This window comes from Bos javanicus, chromosome 9 (assembly GCF_032452875.1).
Source record: "Bos javanicus breed banteng chromosome 9, ARS-OSU_banteng_1.0, whole genome shotgun sequence".
NCBI classification, from domain to species: domain Eukaryota; kingdom Metazoa; phylum Chordata; class Mammalia; order Artiodactyla; family Bovidae; genus Bos; species Bos javanicus.
In genome coordinates, this window is record NC_083876.1 from 22,122,914 (window position 1) to 22,145,670 (window position 22,757).

Sequence of the window (22,757 nt, forward strand, 5' to 3'; positions counted from 1 at the left end):
AGGCTATAACTTCACAAGGCTGTTTAAGGCTTAAATCAAGGTAACAATACTAAATGGAAAGCATAAACAATGCCTAGCACATAATATACCCTTCAAATAATAGAAGCAATTATTATAGCTCTCTCTCCTTTTTAAAGACCTCTTAATCGATGAATATGCCAGCCGTCCCCTCAAAAAAAAAATTACTTAAAAATAAACTAGTAAGGTATTTTCCTGAATGTAATGATTATTAGGTTTTCCCAATTAGCACTAAGTTTCAGTAGCTGACTCAATTTTGTGATTATATAATGAAAATATTGGCTCAATTTTTAGACCACAAATACCTTAATGAGAAGTTAAAAATGAATAAATCCTGGACTACAACAGGAAAAATGTTTTACAATTAGTAAACTACTTTTAAAACTTCAACTATGGAAATATTTTAAAGCTTATTTATATACTATATCTCCCGACTCAATACTTCCTATAAGAAAAAATTTTTTGATGCTTTAGAATTTTACATATTTATTTTAAATAAATATCTTTATTTTAAACACAATATACCAGGAAAGTAACTGATCTTTTAAAATCAATTATCAGTTGGTATACTATTTTCTCCTTTCAGTTAGTTAAAAAAAAAAAATTTAGTTAAGTGAAGCTTCCAATCTATCAAATTTTACCAAAGTTACCTAAACTGTATAGAGACATTTCAATTACCAAGCATGTCTGCTCATCTCCATGGCCCAATCGTCCTCCAGGACCATGACCACAGGTGTAAACCTGCCCTTTCTGAGACAGAAACACTGAGTGAAATTTACAAAGCACCACCTACAGGAAAACAAGAGAATATTATTAAATGTCTCTGTATAAAATATCCTTTATTTTATAAAAAGAAATAACAGAATATTACTAATTGTTTAAGCTAGATAATGGGTACATCAGAATTCATTATACTATTATCTCTACTCCGTACATGTTTAAAATTTTCTGAAATAAAAATTTAAAATATATACTGGTCTATATTAAAACTATGTCTAAAAACACCGAAAGATGGGAAAAAAAATAAATTTAGAAGGAATTAAGCACGTGTAACCAAGAAGAGACTAAACAAAGGAAAATACAAAAAGTAACCAATTGTTTTCCAATTTCATAAAATCCCACACAACAAGAAGTGAACAGAATTAAATATGAAGTATAAAGATTACCAAATATTGATACACTACTAAAGAAAATAGTAGAAATGCTGTAAGAATATTTTTTCAATATCACCTATATGGAGGCAGTGGTGGGTAAACAGTATGTCCTTTTCATATCTCTGAAATGTTTAATATATCTTTAATATCATTACAAGGCTTTAAATAATTTATACTGATTTTCAAGCTTTTTTCAAGGCATCATCAGTACACTCATTTTACCTAAATACTATTTAAAAATCCTTTTATCTTTAAAAAATTTGCATTTGTGTTTCTTATGCTATCCATAAATATTTCTAACTTAGGACATTAAAAAAGGATTAAGAAATTTAAAAATCCTAGAATTGTTTATAAGAATATTATAAGCTGAACTGCAAGTGCTATTTACACATATCCTTAACCACTTGGCAAGTTCTGTAAATACTTTTTTATAGAACGTGTTTTTTACAGAAGAAAGTTTATCAAAGACTCTGGGTCTTTGATTAAAGCAAAAAAGTCATTTATTTAGCTGTACCACAAACATCTAGAAGGTCTAAAAATAAAAAACTGTATTCAAATTTGTAATACAAAATTAAAATCTGTAAAGGAAATATTATTTTATGAAAATTGTATTCAAATTTGTAATACAAAGTTAAAATCTGTAAAGGAAATATTATTTTATGAAACTAGAATACATTTTGTTCAATCCTATATTCAACATTAGAGCGCCTCTATAATTTCCAACTTCAGCTTCCTTGGTGGCTCAGTGGCAAAGAATCTGCCTGCCAATGCAGGGTTCAATCCCTGGGTAAGAAAGTACCCCTGGAGAAGGAAATGGCAACCCACTCCAATACTCTTGTATGGCAAATCCCATGGACAGAGAGGAACCTGGCGGGCTACGGTTGACAGGGTCTCAAAAGAGTCACACACAGCTTAACAACTAACAACAACATCAAACAACCAACGCCAGAGTATAAGACCTTCAACTTTAAAACCTTTGAATTTTTTAAAGAGGCAACTGATCATGGATTTTCACCTTAATTATCAGGAATATATTATGCTAATAACAATAATCTCTGTCCACAGCAGTCAATTCATCTGGTACAACAGAATCAGCTATTTTTCAGTGAGTAATGGAGCTCTCTACATAACCAGGCACTCAGTAAATAGTGCCAAACACTTGTTTCCTTTTTTCTTACTAATTTACACTACTTTCCTCTCAAACCTATCCACAGTGTTTGTGTTTCAACCCTTATTTTGTGGTTAAAACAAAAAAATCCTTACGTCCTTAATTTCTTCACAAAATACTTAAGTGTCCTCGTCTTAACTGAAATATAGCTTTGTCTTCATGTACACTGTTTCACCCTTAACCCTACCAAGTGAAATATGCTCAATTCTTCTATATTCTTCTATGTATTTTAGAATCAGAAGGTACAGTCAACCAGCCCATTTCCTGATACCTCCGTGACTCCTGCACATTTGTGTAAAAATCTCTGCTCCTGAAAAATCTTACCTCACCAAATCTGACTGTATCTTGTACCAAGTCAGAAACGGAAAACAGGAGCCTTTCTAAGTGCCTCAACTCTGATCAATCATTCGTGGCTGCTGACAGGTGAATTCTGAGGACTTGTCCCAATTTACTTTAAAACAGAGAGGTGGGGAAGAAGAGAGTGGGACTGAAGGAGGAGGGGAGAGGAAGTGTGCGCTGTGATTGATCAGCTGCTGCTGCTAAGTCGCTTCAGTCGTGTCCGACTCTGTGTGACCCCATAGATGGCAGCCCACCAGGCTCCCCCGTCCCTGGGATTCTCCAGGCAAGAACACTGGAGTGGGTTGCCATTTCCTTCTCCAATGCATGAAAGTGAAAAGTGAAAGTGAAGTCGCTCAGTCGTATCTGACTCTTAGCAACCCCATGGACTGCAGCCTACCAGGCTCCTCCGTCCATAGTATCTTCCAGGCAAGAGTACTGGAGTGCGGTGCCAGATCAGCAGTGTCTACCAAAAGCTTTCAAGTAGGTGAGAAAGAACAGCCAGCCCTGCTCTAACAGTTTCCCTCACATTCTCTAGAGACTCTGACCCCAGGCTTAAGACTCTGGTCTGTCCCAAGTCCTTTCAGCATCCTCAATTCCTTCCAAGTCTTTGTATTAATAGATGGCTAGCCAGAATCAGGACACCTGATCTGAAGAATTGAGCATATTCCACTTTGTAGGGTTAAAGGATGAAACAGTATATACAAAGACACAGCTCATTTCAGTTAAGACAAGGACACTGAGTACTTTGTGAAGAAATTAAGGATGTAAAGGATTTTTTTTTAACCACAAAATAAGGGTTGAAATACAAACACTGGATAGGTTTGAGAGGAAGGAAGGTGGTATTTGGCACTATTTACTGAGTGCCTGGTTATGTAGACAGCCCCATTACCCCTGATGCCTCCATTGCTCCTTCACATTTGCATAAAAATCTCTGCTCCTGAAAAACCTCCCCTCACCCAATCTGACTGTATCTTGTACCAAGTCAGAAAAGGAAAACAGGTGCCTTTCTAAGCTTTCAGGACACCACTCTACTCTCTACTTCTTTCGTCACTCTTTATTCTCATGTGGGCTCCTATTCTTGCCCTCTCAAATTTTAATATTCTCTTGGGTTTAACTCTATTACGTTTTTTAAATTGCTAATCGTGATACATTAGTGACTTCTGGTGTGAAAAACAGTGTCCTGCTGCTGCTGCTGCTGCTAAGTCACTTCAGTCATGTCCAACTCTGTGAAACCCCATAGACGGTAGCCCACCAGGCTCCCCTGTTCCTGAGACCCTAAATATGGTGGCTATATAATTTATCATCCAAATAATTGGGGGAATAAAAGGGGATGACAGTTATGATTACATCAGGGGAAAAAATGAAGAAAAGGACTCAGCAGACATATTCTGAGGTGTAATTTTCGGATTTAGAAAATGAGATTTATAGCTTTAAAAATTATTAAGTAGAGGTTGTTTAGTGGCAAAATTAACACTTTAGTTAAACTTAAAAACTTTGAAGACTATCCAGAGTGCAACAGAAATGAAGCTCAAGAGGAAGAAACATTGAGGCTAGATATGCATTATACACACAGAGACACACACACACAGAGCGTTATAGAAAAAGATGAGTGGGTCAATAGTACCAAAATCCACTGAAGAGGGAGACAGCCAGGATTATGACATAAGGACAAAGGCAAAACCTTTACAATTATCAATTAAAATTTTACAGTTACTTATATTTAACAACTCAGGTTCACTTACCTAAAACTAATAACAAATTGAGTTTCAACAACAAATTCACTTGAGAAACAATTTGAAGAACTTTAAATGGAAAAAAAAGCTAGAAAATCCAACAGAAGTTCTACCTTTAAAAAACTACTATCTGTATGCTACTGCTGCTGCTAAGTCGCCTCAGTCGTGTCCGACTCTGTGCGACCCCATAGACGGCAGCCCACCAGGCTCCTCCGTCCCTGGGACTCTCCAGGCAAGAACACTGGAATGGGTTGCCATTTCCTTCTCCAACTATCTGTAAAATGCCTTCTAACTTTTAATGCCCCTTATACAAACGTGAATGTGTTAGTCATTCAGTCGTGTCTGACTCCTTGCGACCCCATGGACTGTAGCCCACCAGGCACCTCTGTCCATGGAATACTCCAGGCAAGAATACCGCACAAACATCTCATTGTTTTATGATACTTTACACAGTCTAACTATGATTAACAAAATCTTAAAAGAATTAGTAAATACCTGCTTGATATAAATCCCACTCCTGGAGAACAGATCCACCAACTCTGGATGATGTTTGCTATTCTGGCTTCCATGACCCAGGGTGAAATTTGTATTATCTCCCCAAGTGTAGACATCTGTAGGATCTAAAATGAAAATGAGTTTTTATATTCTATCACATTTCAAACAAGTATCAGTGTGTTTAATACTGAACAAATCAATTTACTTCAAATATGACTCTTTACCAAAACCAAACTACCGTATTTAGAAAGATACTACTAAAATTTTCTTTTAAATTATCCATCTATTAATTTATTATAACACTCTAGAAACAGAAATCAGAAGATCCAAATCAGCACAGGCCTGTCTCAACGAAGGCAATTTAACATGTTGAACCCTTGTTTCTTTAGCAGCTAAGGTTTAACTGCCAAATGAGTAAAATATCACCTGCCATATTCACTTAGCTCTCAGGAAAATATTACAGATAACTATTTAAATGTAGAATATCATTAAAACGTTTCATATATACAGGTTCTAAATGAAGCACATGGTATTATTTTCTATTATTACGTAAGGATTATTTTCCAGTACTTTGCTCTTGATAGATGCAAAATCACACTAGGGATTAGGGCAACAAAAATGAAAATGGGATAAAAATCACAGCTAATTATGATATAAATCTTCATTTTTATTTTGGAATGCTTATCAAGTTCTTGAATAGAATAATAATTGTAACTTGCAATATAGTGTCCAAGACAGAAATAAAATGAAGAACATGTCCTTACCTAGATTGCTCATTAGTTAAAATGCAAATTAACTAGTGCCCCCATTTACATCTCTTCTTCTTTTCAATCAATTTACATTCACAAAGCTCACAGGGCACAAAAATTGAAAAGATAAGTGCCATTACAAGAATGAGCATGTGGATAGAAGAATCACTTCCTTTCCCTTCGACCTTAAATGCTGTCCTTTCTCAATGGACATCAATCACTTTACAGTAGCTATAATTCTAGCTGCCTTTATTTGTTGTTCAATCACAATCATGACTGACTTCTTTGTGACCCCACGGACTGCAGCACACCAGGCTTCCCTGTCCTTCTCTAGCTCCTGAAGCTTGCTCAAACTCATGTCCATCAAGTCGGTGACGCCATCCAACCATCTCATTCTCTGTCGTCCCCTTCTCCTCACGCCTTCAATCTTTCCCAGTAGCAAAGTCTTTTCTAATGAGTCAGTCAGCTCCTTGCATAAGGAAGCCAAAAGTTCTGGAACTTCAGTTTCAGCATCAGTCCTTCCAATGAATATTCAGGACTGATTTCCTTTAGGATGGACTGGTTGGATCTCCTTGCAGTCCAAGGGAATCTCAAGGGTCTTCTCCAACACCACAGTTCAAAAGCATCAATTCTTCAGCACTCAGCTTTCTTTATAGTCCAACTCTCACATCTATACATGACTACTGGAAAAACTACAGCACTGACTGTACAGACCTTTGCTGACAAAGTAATGTCTCTGCTTTTTAATACACTGTCTAGGTTGGTTATAGCTTTTCTTCCAAGGAGCAAGCGTCTTTTCATTTCATGGCTGCAGTCACCATCTGCAGTGATTTTGGAGGCTGAGAAAATAAAGTCTGTCACTGTTTCCATGGTTTCCCCATTTTTTTGCCATGAAGTGATGGGACCGGATGTAATGATCTTAGCTTTGTGAATGTTGAGTTTTAAGCCAACGTTTTCACTCTCCTCTTTCACTTTCATCAAGAGGCTCTTTAGTTCTTCTTCACTTTCTGCCCTAAGGGTGGTGTCATCTGCGTATCTGAGGTTATTGTTATTTCTCTCTGCAATCTTGATTCCAACTTGTGCTTCATCCAGCCTGGTATTTCACATGATATACTCTGCACAGAAGTTAAATAAGCAAGGCGACACTATACAGCCTTGATGTGCTCCTTTCCCAATTTGGAACCAGTTCATTGTTCCATGTCCAGCTTTTACTGTTGCTTCTTGACCTGCATACAGGTTTCTCAGGAGGCAGGCAACATGGTCTGGTATTCCGATCTCTTTCAGAATTTTCCAGTTTGTTGTCATTCACATAGTCAAAAGCTTTAGTGTAGTCAATGAAGCAGAAGTAGATGTTCTTCTGGAACTGTCTTTTCTATGATTCAATGGATGTTGGCAATTTGATCTCTGGTTCCTCTGCCTTTTCTAAATTTAGCTTGAACATCTGGAAGTTCACATACTGTTGAAGTCTAACTTGGAGAATTTTGAGCATTACTTTGCTAGTATGTTAGATGAGTGCAATTGTGCAGTAGTTTGCACATTCTTTGGCATTGCCTTTCTTTGGGACTGCAATGAAAACTGACCTTTTCCAGTCCTGTGGCCACTGCTGAGTTTTCCAAATTTGCTTCAGGGCAGCAGTTTAACAGCATCATCTTTTAAAATTTGAAGTAGCTCAGCTGGAATTCCATCACCTCCACTAGGCTTTGTTTGTAGTGATGCTTCCTAAGGCCCACTTGACTCTGCATTCCAAGATGTCTAGCTCTAGGTGAGTGATCATACCATCGTGATTATCTGGATCATGAAGATCTTTTTGTATAGTTCATCTGTGTATTCTTGACACCTCTTCTTAATATCTTCTGCTTCTGTTAAGTCCATACCATTTCTGTCCTTTATTGTGCCCATCTTTGCATGAAATGTTCCCTTGGTATCTCTAATTTTCTTGAAGAGATTTCTAGTCTTTCCCATTCTATTGTTTTCCTCTATTTCTTTGCATTGATCGCTGAGGAAGGCTTTCCTATCTCTCCTTGCTATCCTTTGTAACTCTGCATTTAGATGGGTATCTCTTTCCTTTTTTCCTTTGACTTTCGCTTCTCTTCTTTTCTCAGCTATTTGTAAGGCCTCCTCAGACAACCATTTTGCCTTTTTGCATTTCTTTTTCTTGGGGATGGTTTTGATCACCGCCTCTTGTACAATGTTACAAACCTCCGTCCACAGTTTTTCAGGCACTCTGTCTGTCAGATCTAATTCCTTGAATCTATTTGTCACTTCCACTGTGTAATTATAAGGGGTTTGACTTAGGTGATACCTGAATGACTTAGTGGTTTTCCCTACTTTCTTCAAGGCTGTGTTTTCACTCTTATACACATAAATTAGATTGAAATTAAAAAGTATAAAATAAACCTAAGTGTTCTGAAAGAAAATCAAAGTTATCAACCTATATATATTAGAGTAAAAGTCTTTGCAGATATCCACACAAAAATTTTCTCAGGTATTTTTATAACAATAAAATTTCTTTAAAATTTTCAAAACTTTACTTTAATGGAATATATTTATGGAATTTTCTTACCAGTATTTTTGAATACTACATGAGTTGGTCTATCCTTCATTACAAGATCCAAAGCTGACAAGCCTTCTTTATCTTGAATATACAGATTAACACCATGCTAAAAAAGGAAAAAATGTGCATATAGATATAGACATACATGCATATATTTTTAACTATTTATCTATAATCAGTAACATTTATATTTATCAAGTTAGATGATCAAACTATAAAGAACATTAAAAATAAACACCTAATAACAATTATCTCCTATGCTCATAAACATTTATTTCTCACACAGAAGAAAACTAAGACAAATCAAATATCCAATTCTTGGTAGAATAAAGAAGAACCATAAAATGTAAAGAAGCAACATTTAAAACAAAAATGAAACAAAAATCTAAATGAACTAGATATGAAAGTTTTCCATGGTAACACAGGTCAGTTACCTAGAGGGCCCAACTCTGAGAGTGTGTGTGTATGTACATACACATTTTTTTTTTTGGTATTTAAAGAACCAAATTCCACATCCAGATAAGGGGTGTAAAGACTTCTACACGATGGCAAACAACAGTTTTTACTTTTTCTATGTTTTTCAAACTTACTGTATATAATGTGATCACCTATGCTCCATCTTTTTGACTTAAATTCTGTTATATCTACTATTGACATGAAGACAATCATATTTTTTATTTCTATTTGTGTGATTTATATCTTTCCACTTAAACTTTTCTACGTGCAATTTCAGAGCATTGTCTCATCACTTACAGTTAGACTGTGTCTTAAGTCACTGCTGAGGGCACAGGTTCAATCCCTGGTTGGGGAACTAAGATCCCATAAGATGTGTGGTGTGGCCACAAATAAATGTGACAGTGTGCGTTTGTGTGTTTTAAGGATGAATTTAATCTATAGTTTTATATCTCCAGAATTTAAACATGAAATAGAACATTTTCCATCCCATTTATTTAAGGCAGTTAGTATACCCTATCCTTAGTACATACTTACTGTCTTTTAAAATATAATGGGAGGAGAGGAGAAAGTGCAATGTTCAATTCATATTACTATTACATTACAGCTTTTTAAATGCAAAATGTACTCCTTTTCAAAAATAACAGTATTTGTTGACAGTTTAATAGGGCATTCAACAATTATTTTTTAATCTAAGTTTCTTTTTGTTAAGACTTATTACTTATTTGGGGCTGTGCTAGGTCTTCGCTGCTGTGCTCAGGCTTTCTCTAGTCGCAGGGAGCAGGGGCTACTCTCTGTCGTGGTGCATGTGCTTCTCACTGTGGCGGCTTCTCCTGTTGCCCAGCAGGGACTCTAGGTGCATGGCCTTCAGCAGTTGCGGCTGGCAGGCTCAGTAGTACTGGTGCATGACTTAGTCGCTCCGTGGCACATGGGATATTCTCAGAGCAGGGATCATACCCATGACCTCTGCACTGGAGGGTGGATTCTTAATCACTTAACACAGGGAAGCCCTCAACAACTATTTTGACTGATGTGAGTAATCCCTGCCTATCCACACACACTGGAGTTATAGGTTGAGATGGAACCGTGAAATTTTTAAACTTTAACCATAATATGTTGGAACACTGTTTTGGGTTACTTAAGAAAGGGACACTCCTCTTATCTTGTAACAATGAATTTTAATAAACTAGAATCGATTCTTTACCACGGAGCCACCAGGGAAACCCAGTCCATAGCATTGCAAAAGAGATGGACATGATTTAGCAAGTAAATAGCAATACCAATTCTAACTTCATTGTGTTCCAGACAGTAATGACAACTGATTTCACAAGGATTGTCAATGAACAAAAACTACTCAAGATAGTGAGCTAACAAATAAAACAAAATTCAGAAGTGATCTTTTAATAAGATCTTAATAAATTTAAAAATGTATGTTGCCTATTTTCTAAGTTAGATATAATAAATCCACATAGAAAGACCTAATTTTGACTTTTATAAGAGTAAAAAGGGCTGATTCCAGGGCAGTGTTCCAAGTTACGAATTTGACAAATAGGATCCCAGAAACTTAGATCCCTGCAGATTTTACTTTACCAGTTTTATGAATTCATCCTAAACTGTACTGGACCCTATGTGCATCTTCTTAAGTAGCGCCAACTGCATAAAGGACTAGGAACTTTTTTTTACCTTTGGAGTTCCCTAGATATGGTGGTCTCTGATACTTTTTAATATGCTTACTTTAAACTCTAAAGGTAAAGGACCAGTGTGTAGTCTATCTCATTTATTTAAAGATCAACTCTTTACATATCCCCCAAAGAGGAGATAAATTCACCAGCTTACTAAACAGCATCTAAGCATAATGAAAAAAAAAAAGCAAAAAAGGATTCTTTTTTTTTTCATTACAATATGTCTAGCACTGAGATCACTGCCTAACACACATCAGGCACTAAAGAAAAATTTCTGTTCCAAATACTTTACAAATAGGTTATCATTTAGTCCACATACGCTTATGATTCAGCTAGTTCTTCCATAAGAAGTTTCTGCTGAGGTTTTTCATCTTTGGCAACTGGGAACTGACAGCATGGGTGTATATTTATTGTACAATTTTAGCACTTAATTTTACAATTTCATACTATAAAGTTTTTATCAAATGTAATTCATTTAAAATGTGCTTTTCTGTATAGTCTCTTCCTGCTCATCCATAACACCTTAAATGCTAGAGTTGCCAGCAGAAGCGAAATTGACAACAAACAACTCTATCATTGCAGCCCTTCCAATTAAAGAAGAGTTAAAAGGGGAAAGGAAAGAAGTCTGGACCAAACAAATGCAGATGGATTACAGCAACATGGAAGAAAGACGTTTCTATGGGATATTTTATCAGTGGGAAGCATCCACGTTGGATGTCTATCACTGATCAGAAGGACGCTTGATGAAAATCAGACAGTCAAGCCAAGAGCAAGGTGGCCCAAGGCACAATGTCCTGGCCTCTCCTGGCCAAGGCAGCAAGGATGACAGAGGATTTCTAAAGGTAAATGAAAGCCAAAGGGAGGGAAGGTCCAAAATTCATACCAGAACCTATTTCAAACTGAAGACCCAAATCCTCACACCTGAATGGCAAACCCTAGCACAGCAGAAACCCGAAGGCCATTCTCAGGCTTGAAAGGGTCGGTGGTCACCCAGTTTCCAGCAGAAACTACAGGGAGAGGCCAAAGCAGAGCTGACAGATGCTATAACTCTTACTAACCTAACTCTTCCTATACAAGAGGTTATAATAAGGGAACTAAACTGATATACAAAGGTTTTAGATATAATAGGAATTAATAGTACTATTAATACTTAAGAAAAGTTTTTCTTCCTTGAAACTCACTGGGGAAAAAAAAGTGAGGATGGTACTATCATTATCCTTTTTTTTATAGTTGAAACTGAGGTTCAAGATTCAGTAACTCATCCAAGATGACTTGGTAAGTGGTAGACCTAGATAGTTTAGCTCCAAAAAGGACATTTTGCTATTAATATATACTGAAAATAATTTTCATCAGTAAATGTTACTACCTAAAGACCACTATGCAAACAATTGTTTTGAAGTCAAAAATAGAATATAAGGTCCCTAATGTCTTACAATGTGACCACAAGTTCCTTGAGGACAGGAACTTTGTTCTGCTTTGTTCTTCTCTGGTCCTCCACAAACATGACTGAATGCCGGTACAAAAACAAACTGTGTTATGTAAAGTTTAAAAAAAAAAAAAACTGTGCAATTTAAAACTCATGATTTCTGACAGTTTTTAACTTGCATTTACTAATGAAATGATACCGGGGTATATCTCAAAACATTATTTGTCTAACCAGTACAACAAGCCTAGATTTAATCTACTTCATGGGAAATTTAAAATAAACTGATTCTGGGAAATCCCAAGGACAGAGGAGCCTGGCGGGCTACAGTCCATGGAATTGCAGAGTCGGACACTACTGAGCGACTAACACTTTCTGGGCTTCCCAGGTGGTGCTAGTGGTAAAGAACCCACCTGCCAATGCAGGAGATGCCAAAGACATGGGTTCAGTCCCTGGGTTGGGAAGATTCCCTGGAGGAGGAAATGGCAACCCACTCCAGTATTCTTGCCTGGAGAATCCCAAGGACAAAGGAGCCTGGTGTGCTGTAGCCCACAGGGTTGCAAAGAGTCGGACATGACTGAAGCGCCCTAGCACGCGTGCAAAACTGATTCTGATTACTAATTTTTTAAACAACTATAAAAAATGTGCCTTTTTATACTGTTTACGGACAGCAAGGAGGTCAAACCAGTCAATCCTAAAGGAAATCAACCCTGAATATCCAATGGAAGACCTGATGCTAAAGCCCCAATATTTTGGCTACCTGATGCGAGCGAAGAGCCAACTCACTGGAAAAGACCCTGCGGCTGGGAAAGATTGAGGACAGGAGGAGGAGGAGGAGGCTGCAGGGCACAAGATGGTTAGACAGCATCATTGACTCAATGGACATGAATTTGAGCAAACTCCGGGAGATACTGAAGGACAGGGAAGCCTGGTGTGCTGCAGTCCACGGGGTCACAAAGAGTTGGACACGACTCAGTGACTGAACAAAAATAACAGGAAAAACTTAATCCCTAGCCAAACAAGAGATGAACACACTACCCAAATCAGAGTCCTTATATGATTTCAATAACTAGTGCCTTTTAAAGTAGCTAGTAATATAAGTATAGAAAAGGAAACCATACTTTTTAAAAATACTGATGTATAGTACTGTGTAAATGACAAAATGTCTGGGATTTACTTTAAAATAACATGGGGTGGAGAAAGTCAGTGGAGACATATTAAATACGGAACACAAAATTAGCCAATAGTTTACATTATAAACTTTAGTATATGTTTAGAATTTCACATTGTAAAAAGTTCAAATTAAAAGGATATATGAGATTTGAATTCTAAAAATGGTTACAATAAAAGATATCAAGTTCTTGTCAAGTGATAAGAACGCCAATCTCTTCGTGGAGATTAAGAAAAACACATGCCAGACCGAAAAGTTTTAAAAAAACAAATGACACTTACCTTCAGTAGAGACCAAACACAATCAATATGCCCATAAAAAATGCTTCTATGCAAAGCTGTCCATCCTGACTCCTTGTCTTTCACCGAGGGATCCACTCCTTTCTCAATAAGCCAATCTAACACTCCTTTTTTCCCACAGGAGGCAACAAGGTGGAGGGCATTCCGACCAAAGGCATCCCTGATGGTTGCAGCATTGTGACAATGACTGGATAGAAAGGCCTTAATCTGGTTTTCACTCCCCTTCGTTACCACAGAAAGGACATCCAAAGCATGCGTCAGGGAGCGACACTTTGATGTGCAGTCAGGGATGGAGGAATTCATCCTATTTGTTTTTATGCAGCTTCCTTCTTCAGAATAGTCAGATAATTTTAAAAAATGAAAAAGCCAGGCCACAAAGCTGCTATTCAGAAAGACTGATAGAGAATAAACGGCCTGCTTAGGGTTGTAATTTAAATCCTCCTGGCAACAGTATAAAACTATATAGATTTGTACAATGTATTTTGGCATTTAAATCAAAAAATTATAAATAGCTCTATAAAGTTTATATCAAATACAAGTTCTTTCTTTAAAAAAGAAAACTTTCCACAGTTTATAAATTATTCCTGAAGTCAAGCACCAAGGGGGAGTGAGGAGGGGAACTCCCCCTCCACACTGTCTGATCCTTTTAAATATCCATAATTGCAAGGGTGACCTGTAAGAGAAGGAGAAACAAAGTAAGAAATACAGCATCTCTCTCACTCTTCTCAAGTATTTTACAACTATCCCCCTATTTAAGTGCCTCTGATTCCTACTTTCAAGAGCAAGCAAGCAAATCAAAGACAGGCTCTGACTTTAGTTGCTCCTCCTCCCCTGTGATACTCTCCGTATGGAATTTGTGGCAAAGTTAAGAGGTTCACCGACAAAAGCTCAGCCTCCTCTCCCAGTTTTGATGAGGGAGGTGAGTTCTGCTTGACTATAAGCCTGTCTGAAAGGTGGCTCCATCCACCCCCACCGAGAAAGTTGAGGAGGAAAGGAAGTGGATCCAGCTGGCAGCCCCCTTCCAGCTTGTTTGCCTGGATTCTACGTCACCATACAGATGACTGGAAGGGTCTCTCACATCCGAGGTATGCCTAAGTTCTTTGACTTCACTCAAACTTTACTTCAGGATCCAGGCATTATGGGTAGGTATGTATATGGGGAGTGATTGAGTTAATTCATTTAATCAGGCCCTGTGTGTATCACAAACCCAAGCCTACGTCAGCCCACAGTTACAGATACACCCATCCAGGAAACCTAACACCAATCAATCCTCCAACTCTGCTTTGGTGCACTCACCTCCCTGTACAAAATAGGACCTGCACGCCTCAGTAGGAAACCCCCACCTCCTAGTCAAGCACACCCTCCTTCAGAGTTGCCTCTTCCAACATTCTGCAAAATTCTCTCTCTCTTGACCAAAATCCCCTGGAAGCCTGCCTCACTGCTAGTGAGAATTGAACTCCCAGCAATCCATGGGTCATTTTCCCTTGAATAAAAAACAGCGAAGTTGTTACCAATTTTTTTAAATTTTGTCATCTGACAGGAGAGAGAGTGTGTGTGAGTGAGAGAGATGAGGGAAGGGAAGAAAGGACAGAAAGGAAGAGACAGGTATTACTTTGTGCTATTCCTGCATTTTAAGAGATTTCAAGCCCTGAAACTGCAGTCACCTGTCCCTACTTCATATGTAACTTTCAAAGAAATGAATTTTGAGGTCACCTTATTATTGTTTTTTAGGGGGCCACCATTTTGTATTATCTGCTCTGTTGTGGTTGCCAAAAAAAAAAAAATTAACCAGGTTTAAAAAACAAAAACTTTTCACTAATAGAAGAAATTTTCCCATACTGAGATATGGAGAGGTCATTCTTGCTTATACATGACTTGGCTTTAAATTTATGCTAACTAAAAACAGCCTGTCTTATGGCCTGTCAAACACACTGTACATCTGCTTTTACCATTAAAGAAGAGTGTGGCTCACCATCCAGTAACACAAAGCTTGAGTCGCAACCCACTGCAGTAACCCACTGACAGTACGTCCTGAGGAAAATTTAGGATGGGAAAAACAGGATGAAGCATCTACACTGGGGATCTACAGACTCCACGATAGGTCAGACGACCAGATTCTCGCACCTCCCCACACACAGAGAAATACTACTATCATTTACTTGAGGTATCTGTCATTTGTGATTAGCAGTACTCTTTTACCAACATGTACGCTTGACTGTATGCATTTCCCAGCAAAAAAAAATTCATGTTTATACTGGCTCCTCCCAAGTTACTGAGATGTTGTTTCCTGGGCTACAGTCTGCAGCTGAGTTGGAATAAAACCCTCATTTATTCCTACTATGGGTCACTGGTTATTTGCATCGACATCATCTTCACATCTACAGTATTCTGTATCTGTATCAGCCATCCTCTCAGCGTTTTTCCAGTCTCATGTTTAAGGTTAACTTCTGTGTCTTACTCTGGAATCTGCCTCTTTTCTTCCAGAACCCTCATTACTTTTCTCCTGTATTTCTACACTCTAACCAGTTATACCTCCACAAGCTATAAACACACTTAAATCTACTGTCTTTATAGGAATCCCATTTGAAAACTTTACCCCTTAAAACTGAATGATCAGGCTTCCCTGGTGGTCCAGTGGTTAAGAACCTGCTTGCCAACGCAGAGGACAAGGGTTTAACTCCCACAAGCCTCAAAGCAACGAAGCCAGTGTGCCACAACTCCTGGGCCTGCACTCTGAAGCCCTCCAGCAGACAGTTGAGTCCACGAGCCACAACTACTGAAGCCCACGTGCCCTAAAGGGCACTCCCTGCTTGCTGCAACTAGAGAAAGCCCTCGTGCACCAATGAAGACCCAGAGCAGCCAATTAAAAAAAGAATTTAAATAATCATTATCACTAGCACCTCCACCACCACAATAACCAACACTCTTCTCAGTCAGTATTTACTAAATGCCAGGTACTGTGCTAACATTGTTTTCTCTGCCTGGAAGGTTCTTCACCACAGAGGGAGATGTTAATTAAACAGCAGGTATTGGAACTTTCCTGGTGGTCTAGTGGCCAAGACTCCATGCTCCCAATTCAGGGGGCCAAGGTTCAACCCCTGGTCAAGAAACTTGATCTTGTAACTAAAGACCCTGCATGCCACAACAAAAAGATCCTCCGTGCCCTAACTAGAACCCAGTGCTGGTTCTAAATAAATAAGTATTTTTAAAAATATGCCAAACAACAAGTAACCAAACAACTGGATAGCTATCTGGGAGGAAAAAAAATCTATAAATACTTATTTCATACCTTACACCAATATACATTCCAGATGGGTCAAACATAAGATATAACACATTAAAATACTAGATGAAAAACAAAGAGACTCTTTTTTATAATCTCAAAGCACAAAAAGTCTCTCTAAATGTGATTTAAAATACAAAAGTTATAAAACTCCAATAAATTCCATCAGTTTAAAACATACATAAAAAACTTTAAAGACAAAAAAGGGGAAACTTTTTCCTTTAATATATCATCTATACAAAATAGTAAGAGACCAACAGAATAAAAGTCAAAGAATATGACCAACTTTCTCACACAAAAAGGGGGTGTGGGGTGGATTTAAATGAATTTTTAAAAAGAAACTCATCTCATTCAAAAGAAAAGAAATGTAAATTAAAACTACAATGAGACACTAATTTTATCAAAAAGACAAAGATCAAAAAGGTTGATATCACTATGTATAGACAAGGGTGTGGAGAAATAGAAACTCTACTCCATTGTTGGTGAGTGTACACCAGTACAGTTATTAGAGACAGCAATTCAGTAATATTTGCCAAAATGTAAAATGCACATTCCTTCTGACTCAAGCAATTTTACTCCTAAGAGTTTATCCTGTAAAAATATATCTATGTGTGAAACGGCATAAGTACAAGAACGGTCACTGCATCAATGCATGAAAAAAATCTTCATAGTTAAGATAGTTCAGGTATGTCCATGCAAAAGATTGTTCATGTATCAAAAAAAAAAAGGCAGCTACATATTTTCTAATATGAAATAGCCTGCAAGATAAATTGTAAAATGTCTCTTAAAACTAGATGCATGTGTAATACTACTTATGAGAAAATGTATATGTAAGCACATGTTTATGCTTAAATATGCATGAAAGATGTTTAGAAGAACATACAAGAAAATGGTTAATAGTGGTTGCTCCAGGGAAGAGAACATGGCTGGAGACAGAAATGCAAGGCAGACTTACTTTTTACTACAAACCTCTTTTGAATGCTTTACCAAGTTCATGTACACATTTTAAAATAAACATACATCTTAAAAACACACATAAATGCTAATATGTTGATTAGAGAGGCCACAGGCAAGTCAAGAAAACTCAACCATCATACATGAGCCTCTAGTCTTTTTCCAATATGCTAATGTTTCTTGCTTTGCCCTTTCAGATCTGGAAAAATAAAATATTATTTGTCAACCACTTGATGGAGAAGGAAATGGCAACCCACTCCAGTGTTCTTGCCTGGAGAATCCCAAGGACAGGGGAGCCTGGTGGGCTGCCGTCTATGGGGTCACACAGAGTCGGACACGACTGAAGCGACTTAGCAGCAGCAGCCACTTGATAAACTACTTATCTTCAGTTTCTTCAGTGTTAGAAAACTAAACACCAATATAATATACTAGAAATTTTATATCTAGAGTGGACTACTTCACACTAAGGATTTCTCCATCACCTTTTATTTATCATCTCCTAATTATCTTCTCCTTTCAGTATTTTTGTCTTCTGGATTTTAAATGAGTAGTCAATCCATCTATAATGCCTAGATTTTAAAGCTTTTATAGGAGAAATTCTACATAAATTACCTTTTCCAAGGTATCAAATTAAGTTCCCAAAATACTTATTTCATTTTAATTTATTTTAAACATGTAGTCAGCCCTTCATATCTGCAAGTTTCACATCTGTTAATCGAACAAAGCTTGGATTGAAAGTATTTAAAAATTCCACGAAGTTCCAAAAACAAAAGCTTAATTTTGCCTCATGCTGACCAACTATATTTACATGGCATTTTCAACGACAGTTGACCCTGAACAACACAATGGCCCTCTCATAGCCAGCTTTCGCTATGCTAGGCCCCTCCTAGTCACAGCTCCACATCTGCAATTTCAGAGGCAGATCTTGGTAGTACTGCAGTACACATTTATTAACAAAAATCCAAGTATAAGTCGACCTATGCACTTCAAACCCATGTTGTTCAAGGTTTAACCATATTTACATAGCATTGGCATTGTATTTAGATATCTAAAGATGATTCAAAGTATACTTGTATGCAAATATTAAGGCATTTTACATACAGGACCTAAGCATCTGCGGATTCTGTTATACCATTGGAGTCCTAGAACCAATACCCGACTGATATCAAGGAACTTCTGTATTTATATGAATGACAGAGCAAAAACAGTTACATGACTATTTAGAGGGACGTAAGTGAGTTTACATGTATGTACAGGAAAAACTTTTGTGCAGCAGACATAAAACATTCCAAATCCATATTTTCCACTCCCATTTCAAATCACACTAAGTCATAAATTTCTAAACCTAACTGGTTCCTAACTATTACGATTTCCCCATTTGGAAATGATAGCACAGAACTAGAGAACTCCTAGTTCTTTCTAGCTCCAGTTCTGTTTCCACTAGACTACATGTAAACAAGCTAACAAAGTGTTCGGTAGTTAGCAGACATGAAGACAAAGTACCAAAGCCTCAAGTAGTTTAAAATGTTAAACTGGAAAACATGATAGGTGGCAAAGCAGTCACAAGTACTTAATTCCTTTGAGGCTCTAAAATTTTGTGTTTTCAGTGTCTTCCTAATACCTGAAAAGAACCACTTACATCAGTCACTCAAACCTACATGCAATAATTAAGGTACAAGAGCAAAGAATTCCCTAATTTGTTATGATACATAACTCAAAAACTTAAAGGGAAAAAAGAATATTAAATCTAAATAAAAGTGATGCTATACAATATGTAACAAGAGAGGCACATACAGAGTACTATGAACATAAATATGGAAGTGACTAAGAGCTGGCACTTCTCTGAATCCTACATATTTGAATTCAAATATAGCAATGCCAGCTGTTACCAATTATGTAACTACAAAGTACAATAATCTCTCCAAGCCTTCATTTCTTCACCTGAAAGCAGAGACAATGCCACCTACCTCACAGAGTTACTATAATGATAAATGAAGCTGCTCAGCATGGTATCTGCCACCAAATGTATATTCCACAAATAGTAGTTTTTATTACTACCATTTCTTCAGTAACAAAAAGATAACTTTTATCCCAGAGCTCACATTTGTTCTTGCAATATCTCTGTCACTGGTTTCCGAGCACTCTCCTCCAAGGAAACCATACATACCAAGGTTACCAATGACATCCAAATTGCCAAATATTACTTGGGAATAATGTTACTTGACGTCCCTGCTGTTGAATCATTACCACCACATTCACATCTCCAAGGAGTACTGAAAGGACAGGGAACCACTGAAGCATTTCAGCATGGGCTCGCTCTCCTACCACTTCTCCAAAGGCATTTTCCCTTCCCCTGACATTCAAGTGTTGGGCTTCTCTCAGTGTTCCACTGAGTTATCCTTTCCTAATTCATACTCACTCACCTTGGATAGTTTCAATGTCTTCATGTTACTTTAACCTATGTGCTCATAATCCTCAAACCTGCCTCCTGCCCTCATGTTTCCCCTAAATTCCTGGCCCAATGCCTAATGTTAATCTTATCTATGCTTTGAACAATACTTATTGAAGGCATGTGATATTTTACATCAGAGAGGTTAAGTAGGCCACCCAAATCACACTATCAGCAAAGAGTTAGGATTCAGGATTCAAACATAGATCTATTTCACAGTAAAGTCCAAGCTATTTCTACAACACTATGCTGCCTCCTCAGTGCATCTACAGGTCACAAGGTACTGCAAAAATAAAAATACAAAGAGCTTAAGGGCTTCCCTGGTGAATCAGACGGTCAAGAATCTGCCCACAATGCAGGAGACCCGGGTTCAATCCCTAGGTTGGGAAGATCCCCTGGAGAAGGGAATGGCTACACACTCCAGTATTCTTGCCTAAGAAATCCCATGGACAGAGGAGCCTAGAGAGGGCTACAGTTGTGGGATTGCAGAGTCAGACACAACTAAGCGACTGACAGTTTTCACTGTTACTCTAGATAATTCGAAAAAGTCTATTCTCGATATTCATCGATAATACTTGAGTGAAAATACAGCTCATTTAACAACTGTATTGACCGAACAAGATTTATTATCTAGTACATAGTCTACCATCAGTGGGTCACAGTTTAGTACGGGGAATGAACTGCTTAGTAGAAGGGAATGAATTTAAGCAAGTACTAAAAAAACTCATGATTAAAAATCTATGGTAAAGATATAACAAGTGACTCACAGGAATGTAGAGTCAATAGGAGGGATAGAGAGATTTCCCAAAGGATATGTATAAACGAAGACTTAAGATGAGCACGTGTCAGCCTGGGGTTAATGGGCATTTGAGGCAGAAGTAAGAGTAAATATAAAAGCACTAAAATTACCTTGGTCCATTCTGAAAATTCCAAGAAATTCAGAAAACAGAAATGCATAATGCCTAATATATATATACTGGACACACTAGATTATAGACAGTCTTATGTGCCTTTCTTTAGGGATAATGAAAGTGGGCAATCAAAAACATATTTAGGACCCTGAATTGATTAGATGTGGTGATAACTTCTAGGTTTCTGGCTTGGGCAGCCAGGAAGAAAAGTAAGGGTAAATACTTTAGAAATCAGAGAAAACAAATTTAAAACAAAAGGAACAAACAAATTAAAGGTGAAGATTTGTTTTATATGTGATGAAGTGTTGATGAGAAATTGAGTGGAGGAGTATAGCTAGCTACAGGCAATGGTTAACCTTGAAGACTGCTTCACTATAAAGGTGCCAGTCAGTAGAGGTTGAGCCCTCAACAATGGCTCATAATCCTATGTATACACTTGGTTAAGAGTTCAGTTATATTCCTAAAACACAAATCTGATCATGCTAGTCTCTGAAATACTTAAGACCAAAATGAAACAATATATTTCATGCATTAATAGCTTTGTGACCTCAGAAAGAGGAGGCCAGTTAGACTTGGCAATTATGTAGCACATAAAGTTCAGACAACACTGGGCTAGTAACTCAGATACACCACTAATTAAGTTATAAATTACCCTGGGCACATCACCCATCACCTAAGATTCAACTCTTTCCTGTAAAAAGGGAATAACTATTTATCTCCTGAGTTGTTCTGAAAAATCAATGAGACAATTCATGCACATGTAAGTACCAAACAATGTTATGAAGGAAAAAGAAACATAGTGATATATATAGATCAGAAAATGGAGTAACTATATTGAAGTCCCTTCTGCTTGGAACGTTTTTACTCAAACCTTTAGAAGGCTGCCAACTTGTCCACAGTTTACAAACGTTACGTCTACCACCTTTTGAACTTTCATATGGACAAGCATAGTGCTTTACATAAATGAACTGATTGCCCTGTATATTACCTTTACTTTAGAAAGAGGAAATTGATGTAAAAGCTTGATGTAAATTGATGTAAAATCACACAGATAGAAAACTGTGGATTCTACCTATTCTCTCTACCCAAATTGCTCTTTCAAAATGCAGTCAGGAAATCTTCAATAGGAACTAGAATAGTGTGGCAGAAAAGAATTACCCTTACTTGTAGTCATAAGAATTGGGCTCCTACTATGGATGAGATTTCAGACAAGTCCTTGTATTACTAAGAACTTAAGTTTTCTGAACTGTGTCAAACTTGGGATGCCACCAACCAGTCTCAAAAGAATGTCTGCTAGCAGCTGGTGACCACAACCTGACTTTTTAAAGGCCTCCTCTTATAATTATTATATTTTTAGACAATGAATTTGCTTTAAATCATATGTTAACAAGACGAGAAAACACATGTGCAGGGACCAATAGCACTCATTACCCATATGTTAAAACCAAACCAAGAGTTAAAACCTACCTAGGTAAAACAAGACAAATGGCCACTTGGCTACAAGTCTCCCCAAAGCACCAGGGCCAGACTGGGTTTCTGACTTACTCTCCTGAAAAGAAATGTGACCAATTTTGTCTATTAACATTCACACTGTCACTTGTCCAACTACTTCTAACTGGGTCTGTGACACCTACATCAATCATACTAGGCTAACAGGACAAAGAACATGTGTATGACCACACCAAATAGCTCCATTTCTCTGGACAGGGTAACCCAAGCTCTGACTCTATCTAGACCAGGATCAAAACTGCTACCAAATGTAACCTGGTTCTTACTCCTGCTTGGGCCCCTGGTTACAAAAATTTCTTTTATTGATATTTGGCCCCTGACTTTTCCAATCTAGATTATTAAGTCTTTCTATTCCAAATTATAAGTTTTGCATCAAGATGACAGTGATGGAGAGATACCAGCCACTCCTCGGA

General features: G+C 37.4%; 1 protein-coding gene across 2 annotated transcripts in view; it reads right to left on the bottom strand.

The window, feature by feature from the left end:
* IBTK (inhibitor of Bruton tyrosine kinase) overlaps window positions 1-22,757 on the bottom strand; it is a 94,961-nt gene that overhangs the window by 68,014 nt on the left and 4,190 nt on the right. For both annotated transcript variants that reach the window (XM_061427292.1, XM_061427291.1), the window contains exons 2-5: window positions 13,221-13,911; window positions 8,220-8,316; window positions 4,908-5,032; window positions 697-807 (exon numbers count right to left, since the gene is read on the bottom strand). In XM_061427292.1, coding sequence (XP_061283276.1) covers window positions 697-807; window positions 4,908-5,032; window positions 8,220-8,316; window positions 13,221-13,727 — 840 coding nt within the window. In that variant the 5' untranslated portion in view covers window positions 13,728-13,911. The remainder of the gene's footprint in view (window positions 1-696; window positions 808-4,907; window positions 5,033-8,219; window positions 8,317-13,220; window positions 13,912-22,757) is intronic.